This window comes from Borostomias antarcticus (genome assembly GCF_949987555.1).
Source record: "Borostomias antarcticus genome assembly, chromosome: 7".
NCBI lineage: Eukaryota > Metazoa > Chordata > Actinopteri > Stomiiformes > Stomiidae > Borostomias > Borostomias antarcticus.
The window spans coordinates 27,465,559-27,493,058 of NC_140240.1; the positions used below are offsets into that span (position 1 = coordinate 27,465,559).

General features: G+C 46.5%; 3 protein-coding genes and 1 pseudogene across 5 annotated transcripts in view; all 4 read right to left on the minus strand.

Annotated features, from left to right (window-relative positions):
- Positions 1-3,903, minus strand: part of LOC311311678 (ubinuclein-2-like) — a 12,766-nt pseudogene extending 8,863 nt beyond the window's left edge. Inside the window, exons 1-6 of the transcript XR_014631350.1 lie at positions 3,498-3,903; positions 2,596-2,718; positions 2,307-2,408; positions 1,833-1,961; positions 1,530-1,636; positions 342-876 (exon numbers count right to left, since the gene is read on the minus strand). The product of XR_014631350.1 is annotated as a ubinuclein-2-like (transcript). The remainder of the gene's footprint in view (positions 1-341; positions 877-1,529; positions 1,637-1,832; positions 1,962-2,306; positions 2,409-2,595; positions 2,719-3,497) is intronic.
- A 906-nt stretch (positions 3,904-4,809) lies between these two features.
- Positions 4,810-13,270, minus strand: ift56 (intraflagellar transport 56). Of its 2 annotated transcripts, none has more exons than XM_084441019.1 (18): positions 13,008-13,270; positions 12,747-12,887; positions 12,543-12,635; positions 12,310-12,424; positions 11,173-11,222; positions 10,141-10,286; positions 9,664-9,835; positions 9,495-9,569; positions 9,049-9,151; positions 8,815-8,870; positions 8,284-8,337; positions 8,044-8,107; positions 7,664-7,752; positions 7,258-7,341; positions 6,617-6,686; positions 6,389-6,495; positions 5,587-5,720; positions 4,810-5,130 (listed from the first exon to the last, which is right to left on the minus strand). In XM_084441019.1, exons 1-18 carry the CDS (start codon positions 13,008-13,010, stop codon positions 5,016-5,018), a joined length of 1,671 nt encoding a protein of 556 aa, XP_084297145.1. In that variant the 5' UTR covers positions 13,011-13,270; the 3' UTR covers positions 4,810-5,015. The 2 variants fall into 2 exon arrangements, with proteins under 2 accessions (XP_084297145.1, XP_084297144.1); XM_084441018.1 differs by having other exon boundaries at positions 11,149-11,222.
- A 2,540-nt stretch (positions 13,271-15,810) lies between these two features.
- LOC311311091 (small ribosomal subunit protein uS2) lies at positions 15,811-20,401 on the minus strand. Its single transcript, XM_084440730.1, has 8 exons — positions 20,333-20,401; positions 19,391-19,562; positions 18,836-18,954; positions 18,136-18,381; positions 17,213-17,341; positions 16,676-16,844; positions 16,089-16,130; positions 15,811-15,980 (listed from the first exon to the last, which is right to left on the minus strand). The coding sequence occupies exons 2-8, from the start codon at positions 19,521-19,523 to the stop codon at positions 15,886-15,888; spliced, it is 933 nt and encodes a 310-aa protein (XP_084296856.1). The 5' UTR covers positions 19,524-19,562; positions 20,333-20,401; the 3' UTR covers positions 15,811-15,885.
- Positions 20,402-23,620: 3,219 nt separating this feature from the next.
- The window catches only part of slc25a38b (solute carrier family 25 member 38b), a gene marked incomplete at its 3' end in the record, with an annotated part of 10,830 nt that continues 6,950 nt past the window's right edge, over positions 23,621-27,500 (minus strand). The window contains exons 5-8 of the mRNA XM_084441222.1: positions 27,003-27,182; positions 25,461-25,629; positions 24,204-24,367; positions 23,621-23,743 (exon numbers count right to left, since the gene is read on the minus strand). Coding sequence (XP_084297348.1) covers positions 23,621-23,743; positions 24,204-24,367; positions 25,461-25,629; positions 27,003-27,182 — 636 coding nt within the window. The remainder of the gene's footprint in view (positions 23,744-24,203; positions 24,368-25,460; positions 25,630-27,002; positions 27,183-27,500) is intronic.

Genomic DNA, 27,500 nt, shown 5'->3' on the forward strand with positions numbered 1-27,500 from the left:
AATTAATTAGGCGCGACATTCACGAGTCGACGCATTAGCCAGATTAGATGAGTCATGCGTTATCCGGGTTAGACGAGTCATGCGTCATCCGGGTAAGACGAGTCATGCGTCATCCGGGTTAGACGAGTCATGCGTCATCCAGATTAGACGAGTCATGAATCATCCAGATTAGATGAGTCATGAATCATCCAGATTAGACGAGTCATGCGTCATCCAGATTAGACGAGTCATGAATCATCCAGATTAGATGAGTCATGAATCATCCAGATTAGACGAGTCATGCGTCATCCAGATTAGACGAGTCATGCGTCATCCAGATTGGACGAGTCATGCCAACTCACCGCCCGCAGGTCCTCTATGCGCTTGATGAGAGGGGGGGGCAGACCGCCGGGGAGCGGCGGGGGGGACAGGAGACCCCCCGAAACGCCCAGCCCCCTCCCCGGCCCCGCCCCTCCCACCTTCAGCCCGGGCACTCCCACCCCCAGCAGGCCGTTCTCCCTCGCCGACGAGTGCGGCGCCGAGTCCAGCAGGCTGAAGTCCAGGTCGCCGAGGAGGTCCTGCAGCTCCTTCTCGTTGGCCGAGCCCAGCAGGGACATCATGGCCGGGTCGGCGGTCAGGTCGGCCAGCGAGACGTCGCTGTTGGCCGCGCCGACGTGCAGGTGGGAGTTGGCCAGCATGCTGTTGGGGGCGCGGGGGAGGACGGCCGGCCCGCTGACCAGTCTGGGCGCCGCCGCCGCCGCCACGCCGGGATTCCTCTTCCGGATCTCGTCCTTCTCCCGGGTGAAGCGGCGCAGCATGGCCGCCAGGCACAGGGAGTCCTTCATCAGCTTCTTCCTCTTCTTCTTCTCCGGCCGGTGGATGTTGAGAGACGACACCCTGTCGCGGGCGGAGGGGAGCGGGGGGGGGGGGGGGGCAGCGAGGAAGGAAGACAAAGAAAGCCTAGTCAGTCGACGGCTTGTTGTGACGGGCGTTATCCTGAAAAACATGGAGCCAGCCAAAGTGCATTTCAAAGTGAGAGTGGAAATGTTGCTGATAATAGCGGGGCTATTATTAGGGGAGGCTGGTGGGGTTGTCTTTCGTACGGGGACATTAACGGTGCGATACGCCTATGAGAGCGTGTCTAATGGAGTCTTTGTGTTAAGGGGAGTTGTGCCTGTCATGTTTGCCCAGGGGCCGCTCAAACTCTGCATGGTAGTGTGTCATGAAGGAGATAAAAAAGCTATGCCAATGGCCTACAGCTAACCACTGAGGGGTGAAATGTCACTGCATTACTTGTAGGTTAGACCATTAGGGAGGTAGAGAAAATGAGGTATTTCTCAAGGGCTTGATTCAACTCTCCCCTCCTGACATTTTCAGAAGACGCTCTGGCGATTGCTTTCAAGAAAAACGCAACAAAGACCACTGTTAAGTCTCCTAGCAATAAAACCGTCTAGATATTTAACAAATTATTTATGTCTAGTACTGTTAAGTCAAAAGAACAGACGAGACCGACACGCTGGTGTTGGGCGGCGTTCGTTCCGTCGTCTCACCCCTGCTTGGGCACTCTGTTCTTCCGAGGTTTCTTCTCCTCCAGATTGCTCCCTTCTTTTCTCTTCCGTCTCTTGATCGCCTGCTCCTCGCCGTCCTTCAGCTTCTGCTGAAAAGGAACGAGCAGAATCTCGAATAAGTTTGCGTGCGGCGACAACGGCGACCTCCGCCGTTCGAAGAGGGACATAAGAACAGTGAGTCACCCGGTGACTAAACGAAAGAGCCGCGGTCAGTTAACACAAAGCAGCGGTCTCCGATCGACCGACGGAGCACTTTTCACCCCCCCCCCTCCTCCCCCGTCTTACCCTTGGTTTGCCCTCCTTGCTGCCGTCCTCGCCCTCGTCCTCGGAGGCGGCGCGGAACTGCAGCGTGCCGGTGTTGATGTAGAAGCCGCCCAGCTTGGTGGTCAAAGACGCCGGCACCAGCTCGTCGTACTGTGGCGGGACGGCGGCCATTAGGGGCGTCGGGACGGAAGAGGGGGCAGACGGACAAGAGAGCAGAGACCATGAATACAGAGCAGCCCCGCTGGCAGCAAAACAACAGCGTGTCACACGGCGGAGGGGACGGAACTGTGGGCGAGGGACTTACAGAGAGGGGAGTCGCAATATTCTATTCAGACTGGATGGTTAGAAATCGATAGAGTGATCGATAGAGTGATAGCCTACACTGAACGCAATCAAGAACAGAGGTTTATACGAGCGCAGTCATTTCCACACGGATATGTGTGACTTGATAAAAGAATTGAGGAGAGGTAATATGGGAGTGGGGGGGGTACTGACAGCTTCAGAGTTGTCGATGAAGGGGTCGGTTTCGTCGTAGCCGAAGCCGATGTCTATCAGGTCCTGCATTCGATCCTTCCTCTTCTTCTTACCCGCATTACCCTGGGTCACAAACGGCACAAGATGGCTGAAACGCACTCGAGCGCGAAAACAAAACAGGCGACATACAACGTACTAGATATTTAAAACTACCGACGATTAACTACAATCCCCAGAATGCTCGTGTCAAATAATTCTTCTGATAGCAGTTGGTCAGAATCATATATCCGGAAAAGCCACTCGAACTTACATATTTGCTTTCAAACTTTTTAGCCATTGCCTCAACCTGTAGCCTGTCTCTTTCGTCATCGTTAAAGGGGTCGTTAGGGTCGAGCACAGGGGCGAGGGCCACAGTCGGAGGGTTCTTCTTTGCCTAGGAGGGAGAAAAAGAGAATTGGAAAAATATATTATTTCTGAAAACAATATGACTTGCATTCTATTAACAATAAAGAACGAATGAAAATAACAGAGTGTAAAGACACTGAACAATGTTGGCCTGCAATCACTGGCATTGGAAATGTCGTTTAAACATTAATTTGCATTATTGACATTAACATTTTCATACATACTCTAAAACACCACAATAATTTATATATAAAATGTAACTTAAATAAAATAATCTAACATGCAAATCAATCATTTATACGGGCTGTCTTGATGACATTTGCATAAATCCCCATTCCTCAACCAACTACATCCTGGTACTTCAGTCCCATTCCACTAGCAGCAGCAGTGGTCTCCAATCTCTCACCCACAGACAGCCGGGTGAACTGCACTGTGTCGTTCTGAAGTGCCGTAATGGCTGTGTGTGTGCGTCTGTGTAGGCTGGGCAAGTTAGAAAGCTATAGGAAACAGGTAGCGCATGATACGCTTTATCACGCCATGTGCACAAGGCAACCTCGACAATCCTCACTTGCCGTTCGAGAGTTACAACTTGGCCAACTGAGTGGTTAAGGATGGCTGAATGAATGGCAGTCGTGGGATCTTTTGTGTGAAGTCCATGAATGGTCATTTAGCCACCACGCTAGTCCGTGGAAGGACAAGGTGCACTTCCCCCTAGTCAGCAATGACAAGTATCCACTTCCCAAAGCCATAAAATGAACTCTCGACTCGTGTCTTGTTTGGCCTAGAACTGTAACGTTAGGGTCATACCTGAAGATTTTGGATGAGTTCGCTGTAATTGAACTCTGCGGACGCCTGATCGCTGGGCTCGGACAGGGAGAGGTTCAATCTCACAGTAATCTTCTTTGCTTCAGCCGTGTCGCCAGTTTTACCGAAAAGCCCACCGCCATCTCCTGCCCCGGTCGCTGTGGCTTCGACCTCCGCGTCTCCATCTAAGTTGATGTCGGCCTCCTCCTCCAAACGTCGTTTCCGAGACTCCGTGGCTGATCCAGCAGCGAAGGCCGAGAGGGTGACAAATTGTACTTTTCTCGGTTCGGCCATTTGGATGAGCTCCCTGGCTGAACCTCTCCGGACAGACAGCGACAGCGAGAGCTACTTCGCGAAACTACTTCAAATTGGCGAGTTGAAGGGGGTTCCGCCAAGATGCCGGGGCTATTTAGTGCCTAGTAAGATGTAAGAGGGTCCTCCGCACCATACGAATTGGATTTCATGGGATGAGATGGTCGGGGAAAAGTTGTTTTTTCAGTAGCTACTTGCATCCTCAATTGCTATGGGACCGAGACATTCACAGGAGCCATCTTGGATTTCGGGAGTAAATAAAATATCACAGAGAGGTCACTGCGCCTGCGCGAATACACAGAACGGAAGCAGCGTGAGTGAGGGGGGGTGCCGCATCCAATCAACGAAAGCCCCATTTTAAAGCCCGCCTCTATCACAACAGGCGATAATAAGAAAATCATAAGATGGGTTCTCTATTATCATGACCTTTACAGAGATGTCCGTGTGCAGGGGAAGGACAACAGAACAATGCAAAGTACATCACATTTTAATCAAGGGAACATATATTCTATTTCATCTCAGTCGCCAACTAGAGTCACCCTTTCTGATGCTGTTCTTGCCCTGTCTATTCAGTCAGAAGAGCTAAAATGCTGAATTGTTCGTTTCTCTACAATGGCCTACCCACACATTTCCCAAACGGAAACGCCGGAAAGAGTGTCTGGGTGTTAACCTCATATATAACTGCGTATCAACCCTAGTCACACCAACACTTATGGCCACCTGTTGATAAGAGTATTTCAATATTGTTCATGCCATGAGTTGAAGTTGATAAACTTAAAATAACCCTTTTGAACAATACAAAACATGTATTACATCATACAAGGATGTAATATGATAGCCAAAGGCAGCAAATTGGCAAATAAGTATATATTAATAATAACTGAAGCAATAATGTCAACAAGACACACTGTAAAAGAATAATATTTAATACTTTGATGTGCACTGTATACAATACAAATCCTACTTTCATTATTTCAACGCACAAAACAATTTATCAGTATGTTGGCAAGACAGCACTGAATGTTATTTAATGCAATTTATAAATACATGATCACAAACGATACTAGATTAGCTTAATCATGCATCAGTATACAATATATATAGTTTTTGCAGGACAAAAGTCTGGTATCTTATCTGTCTGGTAAGAAATGCATATGTATTCCACACTCAGCATGTAATTATGAAACAATGATGATTATTAAATATGTGTTATGACAGAGAAACCCTGTTGTCTTTGGCCCACTTTCGCAGTGCTCTAATGATGTACTCCACCTGGGGGTTTCCTGTGCTGCGCAGCAGGGGCAGAACCTCCTTCAACGTTTCCCTACGGAACAGACCACAGTGATTAGGGCAGGGGCAGAACCTCCTTCAACGTTTCCCTACGGAACAGACCACAGTGATTAGGGCAGGGGCAGAACCTCCTTCAACGTTTCCCTACGGAACAGACCACAGTGATTAGGGCAGGGGCAGAACCTCCTTCAACGTTTCCTTACAGAACAGACCACAGTGATTAGGACCTAGGAATGGGTGAAGGGAATCCTTAAAGGCGGAATGACTTTGCACTCGATCTGGAAGTACTGCAGAACCCAAAGTGGAACCAGAGGTCCATTAAATGTGCCTGTCTGCTCTTCTGTGTGACATAACCTCCCCCTTAACAAGCTCCTTCACAGAAAACCTACTTAGACAATAATATATAATATAATAATAATATACAATTCATTAACATTAACTCAAAACAGAAACAAGTAGTGGACTACAGGAACAGGGAACAAGGACCTACTTAGACTCTCTGCCAGCCAGGATGAGCTGGAAGATTCCCACACAGGCCCCCCTCTTCCCCTCCCAGTAGTTGGAACCGGGGTCGAGTTTCTCCAGGGCGTCGAAGGCTTTGGCTGCATAGTAGAACTGCCCCATCTGAAACCCAAGACCGTGTTGCGTCACAGCGAGCATTAAACGGGCAGGGACGTAGCTGCCATTGTTTACATCGGGAGGCGCATCGTAATGCGGCAGAGTACAATGGCGCGGCAGTGACGGTATCCATGGGTGAGCCCAGACACTCTGAGGTGCATTACGTCAACACGATTCTTCTTTTATTCATTATTTCAGAGAGAAGATGCACTTGTGAGTTCTGGCAAGTAGTAGTACATTGACTCTTCCTACGTTAAATGCAATTATTGTTAGTCGCTTTGGATAAAAGCATCTGCTAAATGGCTGTAATGTAATTTCAGTATTTTTTTCTGTTTAACTGATGCTAACCTACAATATACATCTCTGTTCGTCAATATACCCTTTTCCCAGCAGCCATTTTGAGGTGTCATAGTAGGGTAAACACAGGTGTAATTAATAACATTAATTATGGCCCTGTACCATTTAGGATTTAGGTGGGCCAGGGCCCTGTCATTGAGCATGCTGGCTCACTGGAATGGCTGTGACACACTACATAGAACAGGACCTTTTAGCAATTTTAGCATTTTAGCAATCACACCTGTGTTTACCCTACACTGTCAAATGGCTGCAGGAAAAACGGTCTATAAAAGTGTCAACAGGAGAAATGTTTGTTCTTGCGTCTGTGTGCGTGCAACCTTGTAGCAGTCGTTAGCGATGAGCTGCAGGAGACTGAAGGAGTCTGACGAGGTGCCCATCTTCAGACAAAGCTCCCAGGCTAACCGCCCTTTCTGGTTCATTATGTCTGTGACAGAAAGAGAGAAACAGAATAATCATTTCAGAAAGCACATTTGGTATTTTACACTAAATAACTGGGTTGTAATATTAAATACAATATACGTAGGTCAAAAGCATTGTATACATACAGCAACGTGCTAGCCAGCTTAGGTAGACATAGTCACTCTTGATCTTCTCACTTTCAATCAGCAGAAACATCTACAGATGGACAGACAAAAAAAACACCATTACAACATCCTGACTCTTTACTGATATGTAAGAGGTAACGTATGGCCGGCCGGTCATCATCGAAAAAGAAGAGCCAGACAGCGCGTTCGGGGACCCCAGGTGAAGCTGAGGTGTTTTGTAACACACTTAAGGACTCTTCTTTTTCAGTAATGACCGGCTAGCCAAACGTTATCCCGCTTATTATACGCCTACTTACCATCGATATTAATACTAATAACACTACACTTTTTATTTTCGCCAGAGAAATGGTTCTGTGTGCTTGGGCAACGGGCGTTTTGAGAGACTGAACATAGGCTACAACAGCCAAACCGTTATTGTTTAGAACGTTCAAACTTTCAGACAACTTTCAACTGTCACCCATAGACGTACAACGTGTCGCCCTTAGCAGCGGTGAATATTGCTCGATGCCGGTGAATTAAGAGGATTGTAAGATGTATTACAGATATTCTACATTCTACAAGCACAAAGACATTATATGACATATTAATTCCAGATATTTTACATTCTACAAGCAGCAAGACATTGTTCTGGATGGCAGTACCTCCTCTGCCTCCTTGTAATTTCCCAGGGCGGCCTTGGCCTGGGCGTAGTTGAAATTGAACGTATCCTCACTGTAGAAGTAGCTCTAGAAAAGTAAAGTCAAATTGGTACAGATTCAAGACATTATTGTTAGAATCACTCAAATCCTGCACATCCTACAGGAAACATGTACCTCTTGCTGAGACAAAATGCATTCAGCAGATTAAAAATAATCGAATCAAAAGCTGATTGTTCTTGTTTAATAATAATATTAATAATAATAACTAGTATAATAAATAAAACAATTTGTATAGCACCTTTCATTCAAAAAAATACAGCTCAAAGTGCTTTATAACAAAAAAGACATGCACAGAGTGCAGCTATGAGGGATGATGGAAGCCTGGTGTTTATATTTGTGGGCTGCAGACCTTGACTGAGTTGAGGTAGATGAGCACATCCTCAAACTGCTTCAGCAGGAAGAAGCAGGAAGCCATGCACTGTCTGCCCGGTATGGTGTCTGAAGAGGCAGAACAACACAGGCAATTAGAAACGCACGCACGCACACACGCGCGCGCACACACACACACACACACACACACACGTGCGCGCACACACACACACACACACACAAGCACACACATACACAAACACACAAGCATACAGACACACTCACAGACACTTACACAGAGACACATTCAGACAGGTGCGCGCACACACACACACACACACACACACACACACACAAAGTAATTTGTATGCAGCAACAACGTGTTGTTTGTTAAACTGCATTGGATTAACATGAATTTACCACATTCACTGGCAGAGCCCCCGACCAACTGGAAGAACTGCTGGGCGATCTTAAGATGATCTCGCTGTGACAGGGAGCCGGGCGAGAATAGACCTGTTAATGTAGCACCTCCTCGGAATAGACAGAGTCAGTGGAGGGCGGCCATTTTAAATAGACTCTCTAGTTCTGTTTGACATGAGGTATGGACATGCCGCGTAGCGTCAGGGTTTCGTTTTCCTCCAAGGGAGATTATTTACTCACAGATCCAATTTCTTGGCCCAACGCGGCGTTGACGACTCCTTTCAAAATGTATTCCTGAAACAAATAGATTAGATTCACACAGGCGCCCTGTTCGCAAGCATGGCTGACAATGCTGGAGACAGAGTGAGGAAGGAGGCGAAGCAGTCAGAAAAGATTTATGCGCTACAAACAGAGAAAACAAGTCTATTTGCTTGATGTTAAATCATTGCGTAAATGGTCAAAAGGTTATAAGCAGTCATGTCGTGTATGTGATGTCATATCGATCATGTTGTCAAGTCCTTATGTGTAGAATGTCTTATGTGATGTTAAGTCATGTCGTGGATGTGATGTCATGTCAGGCTATATTGTCCATGTCTTACAGTATGTGATGTTAGTCATGTTGTGATGCTTTATGTGTATCATGTCTTGTAATTGATGTCATTTTTAATCTTTGTGGACACCAGGAAGATTAGCTGTCGTTCTGCCACAGCTAATGGGGATCCCAAATGAACATAAACATAAGCAGAGGAGGAACATTATTAACATCTTTACCTGTGGTGTGGTCGGCTCCAAGTCTTTTATGAGGTTGTAGGCCTCTTGAACATCATCTGAAAATAAAAGATTTACAAGAAAATTGGACTACAGTTCCCAGTTCGGACCTTGACATTACACTGACAAAACATAGCGATTAGCCAAATCACAGCAAGAGTTAATACTTTTATATCAAAAGCCACTGAGACAAGATGGGCGATACGGGTGTTTCATTGTTCATGGTGACTACTGGACCTTGTCTCAGGTAGTAGATGACCAAGTTGAGCCTGGCCTCAGAAATGACATCAACCAGGGGGGGCAGCACCTGTAGGGCCCCCTCCCCACCTCGAAACACCACCTGGAGAGAGTACACACACACACACACATAAGATAACCATAACAAAAATGGAGATTAGGTATTACTTCCCCACACACGTAGATGCACATGCACATACATACATACATACACACACACACACACACACACACACACACACACACACACACACACACACACACACACACACACACACATATATAAGATAACCATAGCAAAATTGGAGCTTAGGTGTTACTGCCACGTTCACCCACACACACAGATGCACATACATGCACACACACACACACACACACACACACACACACACACACACACACACACACACACACACAGACACGGTACGGATGGTGGAAGAGCTTACCAGGTTATGTCGGATAAGCTCCTTAGCAAACTCAAAGGAGCAGGAGGAGATGTCTATGAGGTTCTTTAATTCAGCCTGGAAAAAAGAAAGAACAACAAATGGATTCCGGTCACAGTATGGTTGGAAAGAGTGTGCGTGTGTGTGTGTGTGTTACTGTAAGAAGCTGTACCTCAGCTGCCTTGCCGTTGTAGAGCCTGAAGTGGTTGCACGCCTTGAGGTTGAGGGCGATGGTGGACTCAGGGATGCTCTGCAGATACACCGCCAGGACCTCCTGGGAAACGTCATAGTAGTCCAGCTTGTAGTAGCACAAGGCTACGTACACATTCAGAGCCAGGAAATCTCTGGAAAAGAAGGCATTAAAACATAGATTAGATATAACCAATGTTATAATATTATAGTTCCATTGTTCGTGTTACCTCACATTGTGTTCGTTGTTCAACTGAAACAAATTGCAGGAGCCAATACCTGACTAAAGTTTGACAGGCTGTGTTCGCATAAACTGTATGTCTGCAGGACTGAGCAGACCAGAGAATAAGACAAATCAAATATCCACTGCAACTGATTTAGAGATGGAGGGGGGGGGAGCAACTATTCCACAAGGCAGTAAGCCAGCGACAGCGGTAGCATACAGCTCCACCTGGAGCACCTGTTCTGCAGCAGGATTCTCTTGTAGATGTCGATGGCCTCCTGGTAGTGGGAGCGAAGGTAGTGGATGGAGGCCAGGCTGAGCTGGTCCTCGGTCACGTCCTCCAGGTTCTGGTGGAAACCCATCAGCTTCTTCTCGTCATTGAACTGGGGGAGGAAAGAGGGGGCGTCGGTCAGCGTGCGTCTGGACCGCGAAGCGTAGCCGTTTGTGTACGGCGCGCGTCCGTTTCTTACAGACGCTCCGTTCGGAGACGTGAGACGGAACGGCAGCGCTATGGAGAGTGCTGTGTTATGGTCTGATGCGGGACAATCGAGGTAAAACGGCGATGAGAAAAGATAAGATGGAAAATAAACTAATTAATAGATAACAAGGGCTGCGTTCAAATTCAGCTAACAGAGGCAAACGTTCGTCGCAAACGTTTTCTCCAAACGGTCACATTTGAACGGCTTTTAATGAACGTTCCAAATAGTTCGCATAAACGCAACAATGTTCCAAAATACCGTTAGGCTACAAGCCTGGGTCCATTGTGATCCTCGTTCCGTTACTGTCGAACTACCTCTCCAGACTGTTTGCTTCTGTTGGCAAACATTTGCGGCGAACACAAAGCTAACGGAAAATAGTTTGCTAACGTTCGTAGGGAAGAGCATTAGGGCCAACAGCGGAGTTTTTTTTTTTTTTTTAAGCTTCTGAGTTTAAAGTCAGAAATTCTGACTTTTTTCTCAGAAGTTATTTCTTACTTTTTTCTCAGAAATTCTGACTTTAATCTCAGAAATTCTGACTTTAATCTCAGAAATTCTGACTTTAATCTCAAAAATTATTTCTGACTTTTTTCTCAGAAATTCTGACTTTAATCTCAGAAATTCTGACTTTAATCTCAGAAGTTATTTCTGACTTTTTTTCTCAGAAATTCTGACTTTAAAGTCAGAATCTTAGAAAAATAATAAACTCAGTTGTTGGCCCTAATGCTCTTCCGTACGTTCGCTATATGTTCGCTGAATTTGAACGCACCCCTGATGTATCCGTTTTCCTGACCTTGTGAGCCAAGTGGAAGAGCAGGCGGTTCTGAATGGGACATTTTGGAGCTGCGGAGAACAAGACAAAAAGAAATAAAGTAAGTAAGTAAAGCTTATTTATAAAGATCCTCAGACATGGTCACAAAGTACTTCACAGAACTTATAAAAACATGGGTACAAAGAAGCGAAGCATAGCACATTACACCGTCCCAAGAGCAACACAACAAAATGAAGACAAGAAAAAATCATGTAACAGAGCATGTTGCGTGTTACAGATGTGGCGTGTGGCTCACATTCTCTGCGCTACGATCGGATTGTTGCTGACGAATGACGACGACAATATTCTCGGCACCAACAACGATCGTAGCGCAGAGAATGTGAACCGGAGAATAGCCAGTCTGCGCGCTGGCCTGTGCGCATGCGTGCTGGAGCAAGTGGGGAAAGGCGTGTAAAGATCATATTACAGAGGCTAAAGACCCCGTATTTGAAAACCACTACAATGCCTCGCGTTGAAGAATCTCAACTGTCGATTCATCCAATCTGATTGATGAAAACAACCGTTTAGCGGCCGAAAATAGATTTTGAGAAACTGCATTCTCGGTGCCCCGATCACCGTCATTACATGGATATACTGGCTCGCGCTGGATTTTAAATTTCTTCTACAGGCCTCCGAACTACACAAAAGTGATCTCGGTGAGTCAAACATCTTATAATATGTCGTAAATAAGGTCCAGGTTGTCAAAAACGAGCATTGCCCTTTAAGGCGGGTATGAGGGATCGTTAACAGGTTAAGGAAGCTTGACCTAAGGGAGCAGGCTGGTGAGTTATGTTTGTAATAATAAAAAATATCAAACTATTGAGACAAGAAAAGGGTGGATGAACACAAATAGAACCACTGCCTCAATACAGCTCAATAGGCTCTGTGCACCAGCTCCACTACTTCCTGAAAGTCACTTGGCATCTTTATTTCCTGTCCTATATGATTGGATTAAGTGATTAATCAGGTGTGCGGCAGACCCAGTGCACACCTGATTAATCACTTAATCCAATCATATTGGACAGGAAATAAAGAAGCCAAGTCACTTTCAGGAAGTAGCGAAGCTGGTGCACAGAGCCTATAATACTTCATAGTAGGGAGCCTTTCACACTAACTAACCCTTGGATGCAGCTTGCTCAGCTTCCCTGTCTAGCCCCAGGAAGAACAGCGTACAGGCCAGGAACACCCACACCTCTGCTGGGCAGTCTGGCCTCGCAGTCAGGGACCTGTACTCCTGTCACACAGATAGGGGGCAATTTTAGACATCTGCCACCATCTGTGGAAATACACTGCTCCCGTTTCCTGCAAGCAGGTGCGCTCGTGCCGTTTCAAACACACATGTATTCACCTACCTCCATTGCTCTCTTATAATCCCCCAAGTGAAAGGCACAGTAGCCAATCCACAGGTCTGCGTGTTCCTCTCGCTCGCCAACATCACGCTGAAACTAGGGAAATAAAGCAAATTCATAATTTTCTATGTATTTGCATGTACAGTATGCAACCAGCAGATTAGGCCAGGTGAAACACTATACATGTAACTAGGTGTGATTGGTTACCTCTAGCAATGTTATGGCTCCAAGATAGTCTCTTTGGCTCAGGTAGTCTTCTACCCGGGGAATCTTCTTGGTCTTGTTTTTCTTCTTCTTTTCAGAGACATGAGATTCGCCTCCCACAGCTGGTTTCACTCGAGACAGGATCTGAATTGAAAACAAAACATCGTAGCCTTGGGCAACACGTTATCTCTCATAGCTAGCTATCTTTCTTTCCAATCAATTACAAGCAGAGTCGTACGAGATAGCTAGATATGTTGAACTTACCATGATATACTGCTATCTTAATCTTGCATGTGTAGTGAGATCCAACTCGTAATTTAGCCTAACGTTACAAAGAGATCATCTATGGGCTAGCTGTGTAATTTTAGCTGCTAGCTAGTCTAGCTAACGTGTTAGCAAGCTAACAGCTAGCTAGCTGTCGCCCAGCCGACCTAACTATATTATTCCCATGAAAGAATAGCTTGAACCTAACGTGAAGATTGAGTAAGAGGGTCGCCCATGTCTGAAATGTAAAGTCCAAGCTGCTCGATAACGTTAGGTCGTTAGTAAGTTAGCTGCTAGCCCACTTCAAAGTAGATAAGCTCAGTTGCCCATGTGGGTGTGAGCTAACTTGCCGTTACCTAGCAACGCCTTACTCGTGGTGGAGATGGTTGCCAGTGGAAATTATGGTTGGGACGTACCAATACTTTTGCAATAGATATCACATCAAACTACTGATTTTGATTGAATTCATTTATGTTGTATACTTGCAAATTGTTTCTTGTCAACAATCTATGCTACCGCCCACATAAACGCCTCTGCCCCAGTGGCCTAATGGATAAGGCACTGGCCTCCTAAGCCAGGGATTGTGGGTTCGAGTCCCATCTGGGGTGGTTACATTTTCAAGCCGGTGTGTGGTGAATGAAAGTGTCTTAACTTCATTATCAAACATTTATTCTACTGATTACCAGACTCTCCATAATGAAGGACTTTTGATTGGTTCTGCAAAGCAGGGAGTTCTTCCATCCCTCAAATTTCCACCCACTGACGAAATCTTGATGAATGTCGCGCAGCATTATGCATTCATTTGTTTAGGACCTATCTAACCGGTCGCGATTTCTTCATTGCCCTCGGTGACCATACATCAGGAAAGATTCCTATGACCTGTGGGGTGCCTCAAGGATCCATCCTAGGACCTCTACTCTTCAACCTGTACATGCTGCCCCTTGGCTGTGTCATCAGGATGCACATTAGCTACCATAGCTATGCAGATGATACCCAATTCTATATTCTGTAACACCAAGTAACTACAGCTTGATTGACTGCCTTGTTAAGTGTATTACGGATATAAATGTATGGATGTCACATAATTTCATCTAGCCAAACCAAGACAAAACAGAAGTACTGATCATTGGTGAAAAAGCTGAAAGAGAAAAACTATCTGCACATATAAAAAATCTGGTAATTGACACCAAATGCCAGGTGAAAAACCTAGGTGTTATACTTGACTCAGATCTTAATTTCGAAACCCACATCAAGAATATTACCAAGGCATATTTTTACCACTTAAGAAACATTGCCAAGGTGCAACCGTTTCTCTCTCAGGCTGACACTGTAAGACTAATGCATGTTTTCATCACAAGCAAGCTAGAATAGACTTTAAAATACTTTTATTGGTCTATAAATCTCTCCACAGTCACGCACCTGAATACATTTCAGACATGCTTGTCAGATACATGCCCAACAGGCCACTTAGGTACTGAACTCCTAACAGTTCCAAAAGCCAGGACCAAGAGACACGGAGAGGCAGCTTTCAGTTTCTATGCCCCCAATCTCTGGAACACCTTGGCAAAGTACCTAAGAAGGGCTGAAACAATGGAAATCTTTAAGCAAGATCTCAAGACGTACCTTTTCAGCCTAGCCTACAATCACTAGTCAGGACCTAGAGGCACAGAAAGGCAGACTCCAGCCTGCCTGTGAACCCTCTGTATACACTGGTGTATATCCTGTTATGCACTGTGTGTATATTTAGATGTATATACAGATGCTGGTTGTCCTGCAACTGGCACATTCTGTTTTAATATCTGTGTTGTTTTTATGGCTCTGCATGCTACAGTACTAACCCTTTTCTGCCACCCCTCTCCCTAGTGCCTCTCCCTTACCTTCTAACCAGGTCCAGTGGATGCCCCACTGTCACCCGCAGACCACCCTGAGTCCGATATATACCCCTGTGTCTGCTGTGGATGTCCAGTACAGTCACTAACCCTGTCCTCCTCCCTAGTGTCTCTCCCTCTTATAGTCCAAACAGGTCCTGTGGACTCCGTCTCCTGAAGGCTCTCCGCTTTCCGTTTCCCCTCCTCTGCTTTGTGGCATTCTCTATGAGCCTGTTCTGCTAAGTCTCCATAAGCCTGTTCTGCTAAGTCTCCATGAGCCTGTTCTGCCAAATCTCAGCCTGTTCTGCTAAGTGCTTAGTTATATGATTCACTTAAATATCATGAGACTACAGGGATAACACATAATGGCCTACCATGTAGGCAACTTCTCTGTAACCATCTTGTGCACTCTACTGTTAGTCATGTCTCTCTTATGAAGTATCTAGCCCATGTTACTGCTCTGTATATGTTCTTAGCGAATAGACAAGCATTTTCCAGGAACTTGCTCCATCATCTTGTTGAGGTCAGGGAAGAATTTTTACAACTCACTTTGCCCCCGGGTGAAACTTTTTTGCTTCCTTCTGGAATATGTAGGGGTAGGACCTATGCCACCCCCCCCCCATTGCCCTCTATAAAGCGCATTGCCTGTGTATGAAATGCGCTGTACTAATGATTTGATCATTAGAGATCGACTAATGAATATCAAACATTAGCTCAAATGCATGGAAATTTAAATCAACTCCTAAATGCAAAATAAGCAAAGCCAACCCAGGAGGTAACATCCAGAGCTGGAATGAGTTCCTTAGTTTCATTCCCTTTCCCCCCCACAGGCAATGCAGTAATATTACTGTACTCCCACACTTCCTACTTTCACATTCTAACACCCCCTGCCCACCCGCCACCAGAACAAAAAAAATGGAAGACCAAAGCGTGACAACAATAAGCCAAGTTCATTTATTGACTTCACAGCTCACAGGGCTGCTTAATGATTCTGGTGTGACGGACAGCATCTAAGACCAATCGGAGGTGGCCCCGCCCCACTCGGAAGCCTGGGCGGTAGGGGCAGCCGACCAATCCTCAGTGGCGGGCTGGGCGCTCCAATCCTCTGTGGGACCAAAGGTATAGTGTGAGAATACAACGCCAGAACTACAACATGCAAAAGTGCGTTTTCATATCAAACATCAATGACCATCAAACTTTCAATGTGACTTACCAGCAAACCCTTCTGCAGCAGCTGGGGCCTTGGCAGGGGCACCTGAAGGAAACCAGAGTCAAGATTGTGATCAGTGCAGTTCTTCCAAATCCTCTACAAAGCATCTGGTACACACAAAATCTATCCTACATACCAAATCAGTACAAACCTTTACTACAAGGTAGAGCAGTGTAGACTACAAGGTAGAGCAGTGTAGACTACAAGGTAGAGCAGTGTAGACTACAAGGTAGAGCAGTATAGAGTACAAGGTAGAGCAGTATAGAGTACAAGGTAGAGCAGTGTGGACTACAAGGTAGAGCAGTATAGACTACAAGGTAGAGGAGTGTAGACTACAAGGTAGAGCAGTGTAGAGTACAAGGTAGAGCAGTGTAGACTACAAGGTAGAGCATTGTAGACTACAAGGTAGAGCAGTGTAGACTACAAGGTAGAGCAGTGTAGACTACAAGGTAGAGCAGTGTAGACTACAAGGTAGAGCAGTATAGAGTACAAGGTAGAGCAGTGTAGAGTACAAGGTAGAGCAGTGTAGAGTACAAGGTAGAGCAGTATAGAGTACAAGGTAGAGCAGTGTAGACCATTCCAGCTCTTACCCTCAGCGGCAGCAGGGAACTGCTGGATGGGCACGGAGGGCACCTGGACTCCCTCGGACCAGTCGGCCACCTCGGGCTGGGCGAAGTCGGCCGTGGGGGCGGTCCACTCACCCTGGAACTCCTCCTTCCCAACGGCCTTCTCAGCCGCGGCCAGCTCCTCCTTCTCGATCTGAAAGGAGGCGCAGCAGCAGACAAGGATCAAGGGATGAACAGGAGAGCGCAGGAAACCCCCCCCTCCAGACAACTAATGTATTACACGTTTGTTTTGTTTACATGTTTGTTTTGTTTACGGTGAGTAGAAATGTGCCATCACGGATTGAGATTGGTCAGTACAGGTGAGACCGGTCATCTCACCCACCAGTGATGGCTCACTCACTTTTCCCTTCTACGACAACTCACGCAGACACTGAACAGACCAAGCAAGTGCTTTTTTGAAGGGGACGGGCTTAGCATTTCCACCAAGGACTATAATATAGTTTTATATTCTGAAAGGCACCGGGGTAGGGTTGTGTGGGGGAGTGTGGTGTGCTAGGTTACCTCCTCGGGGTCCCTGTAGAAGTACAGGTCAGGCATGACCTCCCAGGGGTGCTCTCTGGAGATGGTTCCCCTCATCCTGAGCACCTCCCTGGACAGCATCCACCACATCAGACCCACAGAGTGATGACCCTGCAACAGACAAACCAGCAGGTCAGCTACACATCCAGGTCATTACATCGGCCACAAGTAGCATCTCCCATGTGCTACAACAAAGATTACAATGCGATTTTGTCTCCTATTTTTATTATACCTTTATTTAACCAGGTAGAAAAAAAAAAATCTGAATTTCAAATCCAAGTAGCTTCACCAAACTGTTGTGCTGTAGCAAGCAACATTTCTGATATGTGGCCCCTGCAATTTTACACCACATTGCTAGACAATGCCAGGTAGAGCGAGAGAATGGACCACAGTCAGTGTCGAGGGGAGAATGTGCTGTGTCATCATGACAGCCTGCCTTTGTCAGTACAAGTAAACAGATTAAGGGGGTTAGAGTTTCCCAGTAAACAATGCTGCATGGGATCATGAAGCGTTTCAGAATTCTGTTAATTGACTTCCAATTAGTGGAAAACCTCAAGACACTTCCCACAATAAAGGCTCATTCAATCTAGGACTTGGCTGAGGGCCAACTGTGGAAAAGGTTAAATTCCCATTAGAAAAACAAGAAACAGGCATTCAGCTGGCAGAGAGTGTGGCTCAGGTCACCATCAAACTCCAGTCATGGGGCGGTAGCCCTATTGGTGTTAGCGAAAGCCCGGCCGAGTCACTCTGGCACACTTCCGACGCCTGAACACCGACAGGACTCAGTGTCAGGTTTTAATAGTGTGCAGAATAATTCAACATGATGCTTATTAAGCACAAAAAAAACCTGCAGACTCAAAACATTTACTTCTAAAACGGAGTTTGCCATCGTCCAGGGTCAGTACCTTGTTGTTGCAGGGAATGGAGATGTCCACGTATCTGAGTGGGGAGTCGGTGTTGCACAGGGCGATGGTGGGGATGTTGACGTAGGACGCCTCGGTCAGTGGCTGGTGGTCGGCGCGGGGGTCCGTGACGATCAGGAGGCGGGGCTCCCTGAACGCCGCCTGGATCTGATTGGTGAAGGTGCCGGGCGTGAAGCGGCCGTGGAAGGTGGTGGAGCCGGTGGCCGAGGCGAACTTCAGCACGGCCCTCTGACGGGGAACACAAGGAGAACCGGGTTACAGCAAAAGGTCGAACGGGGTAACTATGTGACCCGTGAGCAGTAAAACATGCTAGTTTACAAGCTTTCATTATTTGCGCATGGTTTGAAACACTGCTCTGCATGGCATCAGTGTCGTATGTATAGTGTAATGGGGACACAGGCAGGATGTGTTTTAGTTGTGGCTCAGGTTACTATCAAACTCCAGTCATGGGGCAGCAGCCCTAATGGTGTTAGCGAAAACCCGGCCGAATCACTCTGGCACACTTCCGACGCCTGAACGCCGACAGAACTCAGCGCTAGGTTTTAATAGAGTGCCGTTTCCATTACAAAACTTCCAATACTGCTACTAACATCACAAGTCGCATTCAAGTGACCAAAAACTATTGCGCAAGCAGCCAATGAGTTAATTCACGTCACGTTAAAATCGGCAGGGTGCATCTCACCTGTCCAGTGTTCCTGGAGGAGATGACGCAGACGTCCGCGGGGTTCTCGATGGCGACGATGGCACGGGCCGCCAACAGCAGCTTCTCCCAGGTCTTCTTCAGGTTAATGATGTACACGCCTGAGATGACCAGCAAGGGGCAGAGGCCATGAGGGACAAGCCGAGGTCTCAAAAGTCACCCCACTTACACATCACCGATCAACAACCGATTCTCCGCTTGAAATAATCTGGTGAAATAAGAGCCAAAGACATCTTAGCTAATGTATTACGTTTGTTTACATGTTTTTTTGTTTACAGTGAGTAGAACTGTGCAATCACGGATTGAGATTGGCCAGTACAGGTGTGACCAGTCATCTCACCCACCAGTGATGGCTCGCTCACTTTTCCCTTCTTCGACAACTCACGCAGACACTGAACAGACCAAGCAAGTGCTTTTTAGAAGGGGACGGGCTTAGCATTTCCACCAAGGACTAGTCTTATATTATGAAAGGCACTGGGGTAGGTTCCAGAGATTTCTACCAGTGAGAATTTACAAGCACTAAAACCCAAAACCCACCATCACTCTTCCTCTTGTAGACATAGTGCTCCATCTGGAAGTCCATGTTGGTGCCTCCCAGATGTGTCCCTGCAGCCAGGAATTTGAGCACATCCTCCTCCTTCATCTGCAGCACATCCAGACCTCCGGACATCGTGACCACTTTCCCTGCGTAACGAGTTTAGCGGGAGAGCTGGAGGAGAAGAGGGGACATTGGTGAGCATTGGTCAGGAACTAAGGAGACAATAGGCTCTGTGCACCAGCTCCACTACTTCCTTAATCACTTGGCTTCTTTATTTCCTGTCCTATATGATTGGATTAAGTGATCAGGTGTGCGGCAGACCCAGCGCACACCTGATTAATCACTTAATCCAATCATATAGGACAGGAAATACAGATGCCAAGTGACTTTCAGGAAGTAGTGGAGCTGGTGCACAGAGCCTATAGGAAGAGTGCTTATAGAGCTCAGGTCTCCATCACCACACCAGTATCGAGGCAGCAGTTCTAATGGTGATGATTTAAACCCAGCAGCCTCATTGTCAAACCTCGGACGCACCATCACCAAGTTCACCAACGTTAATATCAGGAAACAAGCATGAATGCGGCAACAGCATTTGTTTTTTCATTTTACATCTATATTAGTAGCAATATAATCAGTTAGTATAATTTTCCTTCATTCGGAAAATGGTCATTATAGCAGGCTTGCTCAATGAATGGTTGTCCCAGTTGCTTAGCTAGCTAGCGGTTCCTGGTGTAGCGAGCTAGCCAACGTGAGCTAACTTAACTAGCAAGCATGGCTCGATTTTGGGCCTGTGTGTAAATCGTGAAATTACACTTAAATCCCGCAGCAATTTGGCAAATATTGGCTGCAGCATTAAAAACATTCATCAAAGTATCTGTCATAACAATAATTACTATATCCACAGACACTATTACAAGAATAAAAGACAAATTTTATCTCACCACGAGACAACGCCGTATGGAGTTCTGTTCCTTACGGTAAAAGAGGGTGAGCAAGGGAAGTTACGTCATTTATACTGTATGGCCAAGGGAAATTACGTCAACTTTAATACTGGTATCCTCCAATCACAATCCGTTTCCTCTTTCATAAAGCAGGTGCAGTTCAACAAATAATCGCTAGGTGGCGGTAGCGTATCAGACTGTATCGAAGGCATGGGCCATATGGATGTATTGGGCACCTGCCCAACTTTTATTACAAGTGACATTTTCTTCCACACGCTAGGGGACATGTAAAGAAGTGAATGTTATGATATTAAAAGGGTAGTATTTGTGCAGGACATTTAGAATGTAGGAATGCAGTTCAAGTGTGACATAAACAGCGATACAAATAAATAAATTTCTCTCAATGTCAAACCAAAGGAATTTAGAAATCCCACACTGCTTTTAGAATAAAGCAACGCCTCCTACATCACACCAAGAGGATTAGTTCCAGGCTTATTCTCAAGATGTGAGACGCCTGCATTCCAGAGAGAGAAAATTAGGACAACAGGGAAAGTTTGGCCCAAGCATTCTGAAACCCCATTAAAATGAACTGACATTTATATAAGCTTCACTTTGATATAGTTATCCATCTGCGGTAGAGGCTCTCTCTCTCCGACAGTGTCTTATCGTGGATTGACAGTATTCTAATAGGAAACAGTTGGAAGGTTTATGAGTGGGGCAAAGGTGAACGTGTGAGGAGGGTCGAAGAGGAAAGATACCCAGCCCGTTATCCGTAGTGTGGGGACATACTTCAGTCTGATTATTCTGTTTCATTAACGAAGACATATCTTGTGGAAGAACAAACGCACCGAGACCACTGGTGAAGGGTGTCCTGTAGCCTACTTTGAAAGCACCCAGTGTAGATCCCCTACTGCTGACAGGATTCCCCGCCTGATTAAATGGTGAATCTGACCCCGGTACCCGTCCCTGTCCGTCCACATCAGCATGTGTCCATCAGAATGACCCTGAAGGTGTCTGAGCCGATTCCTGCTGGCTGCCGATTCCAGTCAGCTCTGGGGTCGTCCAGCAAGATGCCTTTATCCACGGAAGAGGAGGGGGAGGGGCTAGGACCCCGGCTTTCTGAGGACAGCGGATGCAGCTGTCACTCTATGTTGGGTCAGTGAGTTGGTGGTTGCTGAGTCTGGAGGTAAGAGACATCTGGGGGATATTTCACAAAGCTGGTCGAGTAAGCCTGACTTTTGCAATGAGTAAAACCTCGAGACTCTTCAGATCTGGAATATGGACTGAAGTAAAAAGCTTTCCGGGTTTTACTTTGTGCAGAAGTCAGGCTTAGTTAGTTAGCCAGCTTTGTGGAATACCCCCCTGGTCTGGAAACCACAACCACTGTGGTTCCGACTCCCTTCAGCTAACCTCAAACCCTTCAGATGGTTAGAGACCCATCAGGAATAACGTTATTTTTCTTTACAAAAAGGGACACGTTTTTTATTCACTTAAAAACCACCAGGCACAGCATTGGTCTGAGCAAACACGCACAAACAAGATATCTCCAATAACAGTGACCAGATAACAGCCACAACACCAGGGACAGTAGTGATGATCGCCAATGAGGATCATTGGCAAAGCAAAAATGTACACATCCTGGTTACAAGTTTACATAGTTTGTATTACAATACAGCAAAACACCGACAGGGCTGATAGAAATCTCTAGAACATCTTCAGCCACTCTCCTCAACCATCACTAGCGCTCAAATAGGTCTTAATGGATGTGCGTACATTTTTCTAAAGTGCGTTCACGTTCCCATTACAGAATTACATCCTGCTGTACCATTAAAACAAGTCATAGAATTAAAACCATTGTCATCATCAGAATTTTAATTCTATTGTCAAAGCCTCTTTCCAATGTAATCCTCCAACTAATGTCTGGCAATGTGTGTGAATGAATGTGTATTGTCAAACACAGATTTTAAGGATTTTTGAATGATCCGGTGTAACCCAGAGTGGCTCATACAGAGAAGCCGTTTTCTATAAAAACCAAACCCACAACCTTGATTCAGGGTTCTTCCATAGGGGCTTATTTCCTAACAGACACATTTGTACAGGATTCACCTTTTAAGTTAACATCACACTTCTTAAACATCAACCATAAGTGAATATAAATACTATCCATGGCACACTTCACAATCAAGGTAAAAAATATGGGCACTATGTTAAAAATGAATTACTCTCGATGTGCGTATTTGTATGAACTACAGTAGAACATCCAGGTTTACACATCACTGTGGGCTTGTTGTGATAGTGATGTTTATAATACTGATGTATTATCCATCTGTTGCTGTACAGGGAAACGGGCCAGACAATTTCTATTGGAGGCTCAGAAAAGCACACTTGGTTGTGTAACAACATCATGTACTTTTAGTACATTTGGGTGTAAGCCATAGGTATAAGCTCAATTTATGTTAGCAGAGTTTTGTCATTGTGTGATAATGACTTTATTATGTGCAGTATTAGAGAGTAATTAGCAAATCGCTTTTGTCACAATGCACAGCAGTGTGGTTCATTTTTGATTGTTCAAGCTTAAAAAATAAAATAAAAAATTAAGTAGTAGGCTGTCAATAAATAAATCCTTCTATCAGCTGACAAGTCACAACAATAAGTGCTCTAGATGTGCCAGGGAGGTGGTACCGTCAATGCACCAGGTTGAATTCACGGTCCACCATTGACCTTTCACTGAGCTCGTAGCCATTTTGTCTTGGAGTGTTTTTGCAACACCTTTCTGTCACTGGAGAGGGGTAGCCAGAGGGGTCTGACATAGAGAGAGAGAGAGAGAAAGAGAGAGAGAGGGAGGGAGCGAGGGCAGTAGACTTTAGCAGTACATTACAGGAATGTCATTTAAGGTCAGGGTTGTGGAAAGAGTGTGAGGGTTTACATAAAATGCTCGCACTGCCTTCACTCTCACACAGACGGGAATCAACTGAGATGCTACGACACGAAGACGGACACAGACAGCAGGCGCAACGCACGCCCACGTATTTATCACTCGTCACTTCTGCCCGCGGTCTCCAGAGATCCTTCCGCTCCTTTCTTGTCATCGAGCGGACTGCGGAGTGGCCAAACAAAGTCTCTACACAACCCCAACTCCTCCTCCTCCTCCACCCCACCTCCTCCTCCTCCTCCTCCCCACCTCCTCCTCCTCAGGACATTCCGTAAACCCACGTCTCCACGTCAGTTCATATTCAGCCTTCAGCTCCTTCTCCTCCTCTTCCTCCTCCTTCCTGCTCCTCCTCTTCCTCAGGATTTGAGGCCCATGCGGGCCATCAGCTGCTCGTACACGGTCCAGGCCATGGCCGCCATCAGCGTTCTCCTCAGGGAGCGAGGCACCGCCCCGCGGAAGAACCCGCTCAGACCGTTCTCCTGAGGACGAGAGGGATGGAAGAAATGAGAGAGAGAGAGAGAGAGAGTAGCAACACTTTTGGAAACACAATTCAAAAGTGACTCAAAGACTGAGCTGGCAGAACACCAGCCTTGTGAGACCATCCTGATCTCGTCTGGACTAGCCCCTATCCCAAATGATTATTCTCTGATTACGCTTCGACCGGGCCAATCAGGAACTCTGCTCTGACTGCTGTTCTGCCCCCCCCAGTAGAACGTAGCGCCTGATTGGTTCCCGTGGCAAGACAATTTTCCAAATTAGCGAGCATTAACGAGGCACACAAGGCTAGCAGAATACTGGGTCTGGAGTATTTTAGCATGTGCTGGTCGATAGGATTTAGGATTAAATGTGACCGACACAAACCCGCCCGTCACGTTATCATCACTTGTCATCAACTTCGGTGTGAGGCGTTCACGGGAGGGCGGAGCCATAGGGTCTCACCGTGTAGATGTAGCGAATGGCGTCGCGGGTCGTCCAGTGGGTGGGGCTGACTTGGATGTGCGTCTTGACCACGTCGGCGGGCTGGGTGGCCAGGGAGGCCAAGACCCCGGCCACCACCCCGCAGCCGAAGTTCACCAGGGGGGCGTAGGACGCTGAGCTCACCTCTGACGGAGGAGTTGGGGGGGTCAGACAGTAATACACACACACAGGCTGCAGGCATATACTCTTCTTATGTGTCACTTCTAGGGATGAGACGGTATGGATTTTTGCATTACGGTACGGTATCTAGTTACACGGTACGGTTTACGGTATTTCACAGTATACTGCATTTCACCTCCCCAACAGACATAAAAAAAACAAGTATTTTACTTTGAAGGAACTATAGTGCAATACATGATGTAAAATACACACTATTGTAATTAAGCTCAGTTTATTAATAGCAAGCTTATATTAAATTACAAAATTAACTGTTGCAAGCAACTTGAAATGTGAAGTTTCAGCAGCGCATTATTGTGTAATACCGTAAACGTAATACCATAAACACAGGGAATGTCACAGTTCTAATACCGTGGAGATTTTATACCGCGGTTCACGGTTTTACGGTATACCGTCTCATCCCTAGTCACTTCCTACCAATGGAAGCTGATCATATATATGCAGGGTTTTTACTGCATGGAAGAATTTTTGGCAGCCCCCAAAGAGATTTTAGCCAGAGCCAAAGGAAAATCACCAGTGCCAAAATGATAAAAAATTGTCTAAATCCTCTCCAAATGTGCTTGATAGCTTGTTTCAAGTGCAGCCCATCCCTTTTTCTTGCATTGTCCATGGTTTGGACCTCTAGTAATTGAGATAATTAATAAACATTATCAGTATTTTAACGTTTTTGGCTTCATATCCATTTTGTGAGATTTCCTGCGATATTGAAAAGCGAGCTCAGTCAGAACGACAGCGAAGAATATACAGTAGGCCTATATATGCTGGTAAAAAATTCTGTGCGCATCACCCCCCAGACCCATTCTGAGCCAGGAAAAACCCTGTATATGGTGTTGATGGTCACAACTCGCAACACACAAAATGGTCTGTGTCAACACAAAACACAAACACCTTAAATGCAAATATTTGGATCCACAAACAAAGGTCCTGGGTCATAAAGAGGTCTCGCACACAAACAAGCGCACACGCATATGCACGCGCGCGCGCACGCGCACAAACACACACGCACACACACACACACACACGTGCACACACACTTCTTACCGTGTGGCAGGGATCTCTTGGCCTGGCTGTAGAACATGACGTAGATGCCAGAGAAGGGAGCGTCTCTCAGCAGCGTGGCCGTCAGCCCAGAGAACAGAGCTCTGGGACCCTCCGTCTCACACACACTCCTCAGGGCTCCCACCACGCTCACGTAGTTATACCGACCGCTCTGGAACACAGAGCAACACACACGTAGTTATACCGACCGCTCTGGAACACAGAGCAACACACACACACACACACAAGTAGTTATACAGTATAACGACCGCTCTGAAACACAGAGCAACACACACGTAGTTATATAACGACCGCTCTGGAAAACAGAACACACACACGTAGTTATATAACGACCGCTCTGGAACATAGAACACACACACAGTTATATAACGACCGCTCTGGAACACAGAACACACACACAGTTATATAACGACCGCTCTGGAACACACACACGTAGTTATATAACGACCGCTCTGGAACACAGAACACACACACAGTTATATAACGACCGCTCTGGAAAACAGAACACACACACGTAGTTATATAACGACCGCTCTGGAACACAGAACACACACACACACGCTCACAGTATAGAAACATAGTTCACCCTTTAACGGCAGAGAAACATTAACCACTCCCTCTCTCTCCCAACACAATGACAAAAACTGTTTCTGACACTTAAGATCAGCACACACCCACAACCACACCCACACACACCCACACACACACCCACACACACACACACACACACACCCACACCCACACACCGCCGGGAGAGGCATCACGCGCATGAACGCGTTGGCAGGCTCGGCCACAGTTGGTATTCAGCTGAATCCTCAGGGTACAAACGAGGTCACCGTGTCTATTCATCCGATAGAAGACCCCCCCCCAAACTCCCCTGAACCCCCCCCCCCCCCCCCCCCCCAGCTCTCCACCCTCCAGCCTGGCCCACAGAGCAGAGCAGAACCAGACCCAGACCGCAGCCAGACCGTTCCTACTGAACGGGCTACTCTTCCTCCGCTCTGCTCTGTCCAGAGGGCAGCGATGGTTCTACATAGGGCTGGGTATCGATTCCAATTTCAAGAATCGATTCGATTTCGATTCACAAGGTTCAGAATCGATTATCACGATTCAATTAGATTCGATTCAATATACATTCGGTTAGTGTTACTAAAAACTTTTTTACTGTAACCTTAATTACATGACTGCCAAGTTATGCAACACATCAATACTAGGGCTGGGTATCGATACTGATTTCTAAAAATGAATGAATCATTGAATGAATGAATTAACTATTCATTCCTTCATTCATTCATTAAATAAAAGATCGATTTTGGGATTCTTGAATCGATTCTGAATCATTTGATTCATCTGAATCGAATTTTTTAACCCAGCCCTAATTCTATACCTTCCTCTCCCTCCCCTCGAGTTCCCTCCGTCTCTCCAATCCCTCCATCTCTCCCTCCCCCTCTCCCTCCCCCTCTTCCTCTCTCTCCCTCCCCTCCCTCTCTCTCTCTCTCGGTGGCCGTGTTTGGCGTCCCTCACCTCGAAGCGGGTCTTGACGACGGTGACGGGCAGCATGCAGACGCCGGCCACGGTGCGGGCCCCGGCCCCCAGCAGCACGGCCTCGCCGGCGTTGGGCGCCCGCTCCAGGAAGTAGCGCTGCTTCAGGGAGTAGAAGGTGCTGAAGTAGATGCCCACGCCGGGGATGCAGCGCATAAATGACTGTGGGGGGAGAGAGAGAAGAAAGGAGGAGAGAGAAGAGTGGACAGAGGAGAGAAGAGAGGGAAGAGAGGAGAGAGAGGAGGAGAGAAGAGAGGGGAGAGAGGAGAGGAAAGAAGGGAGAGGAGAGGAGAGGAGGAGAGAAGAGAGGGGAGAGAGGAGGAGAGGAAAGAAGGGAGAGAGAAGAGGAAAGAAGAGAAGAGAGAGGAGAGAAGAGAAGGGAGAGAAGAGAGAGAAGAGAGGAAAGAAGGGAGAGAGGAGAGGAGAGAGGAGATGAGGGAAGAGAGGAGAGAAGATATTGGAGAGAAGAGAGATGAGAGA

Coding starts and splice junctions, on each gene's coding strand:
- ift56 (XM_084441018.1), bottom strand. Junction 9,152..9,494: donor AGCTTATCCGACATAACCTG/GTAAGCTCTTCC, acceptor TACTCTCTCCAG/GTGGTGTTTCGAGGTGGGGA. Junction 6,687..7,257: donor ATTACAAGGAGGCAGAGGAG/GTACTGCCATCC, acceptor GTCCATCTGTAG/ATGTTTCTGCTGATTGAAAG.
- LOC311311091 (XM_084440730.1), bottom strand. CDS start 19,523: ATGTCCGGAGGTCTGGATGTGCTGCAGATGAAGGAGGAGGATGTGCTC. Junction 16,845..17,212: donor TCTACAGGGACCCCGAGGAG/GTAACCTAGCAC, acceptor GCCTCCTTTCAG/ATCGAGAAGGAGGAGCTGGC. Junction 16,131..16,675: donor GTTCCCTGCTGCCGCTGAGG/GTAAGAGCTGGA, acceptor GGTTTCCTTCAG/GTGCCCCTGCCAAGGCCCCA.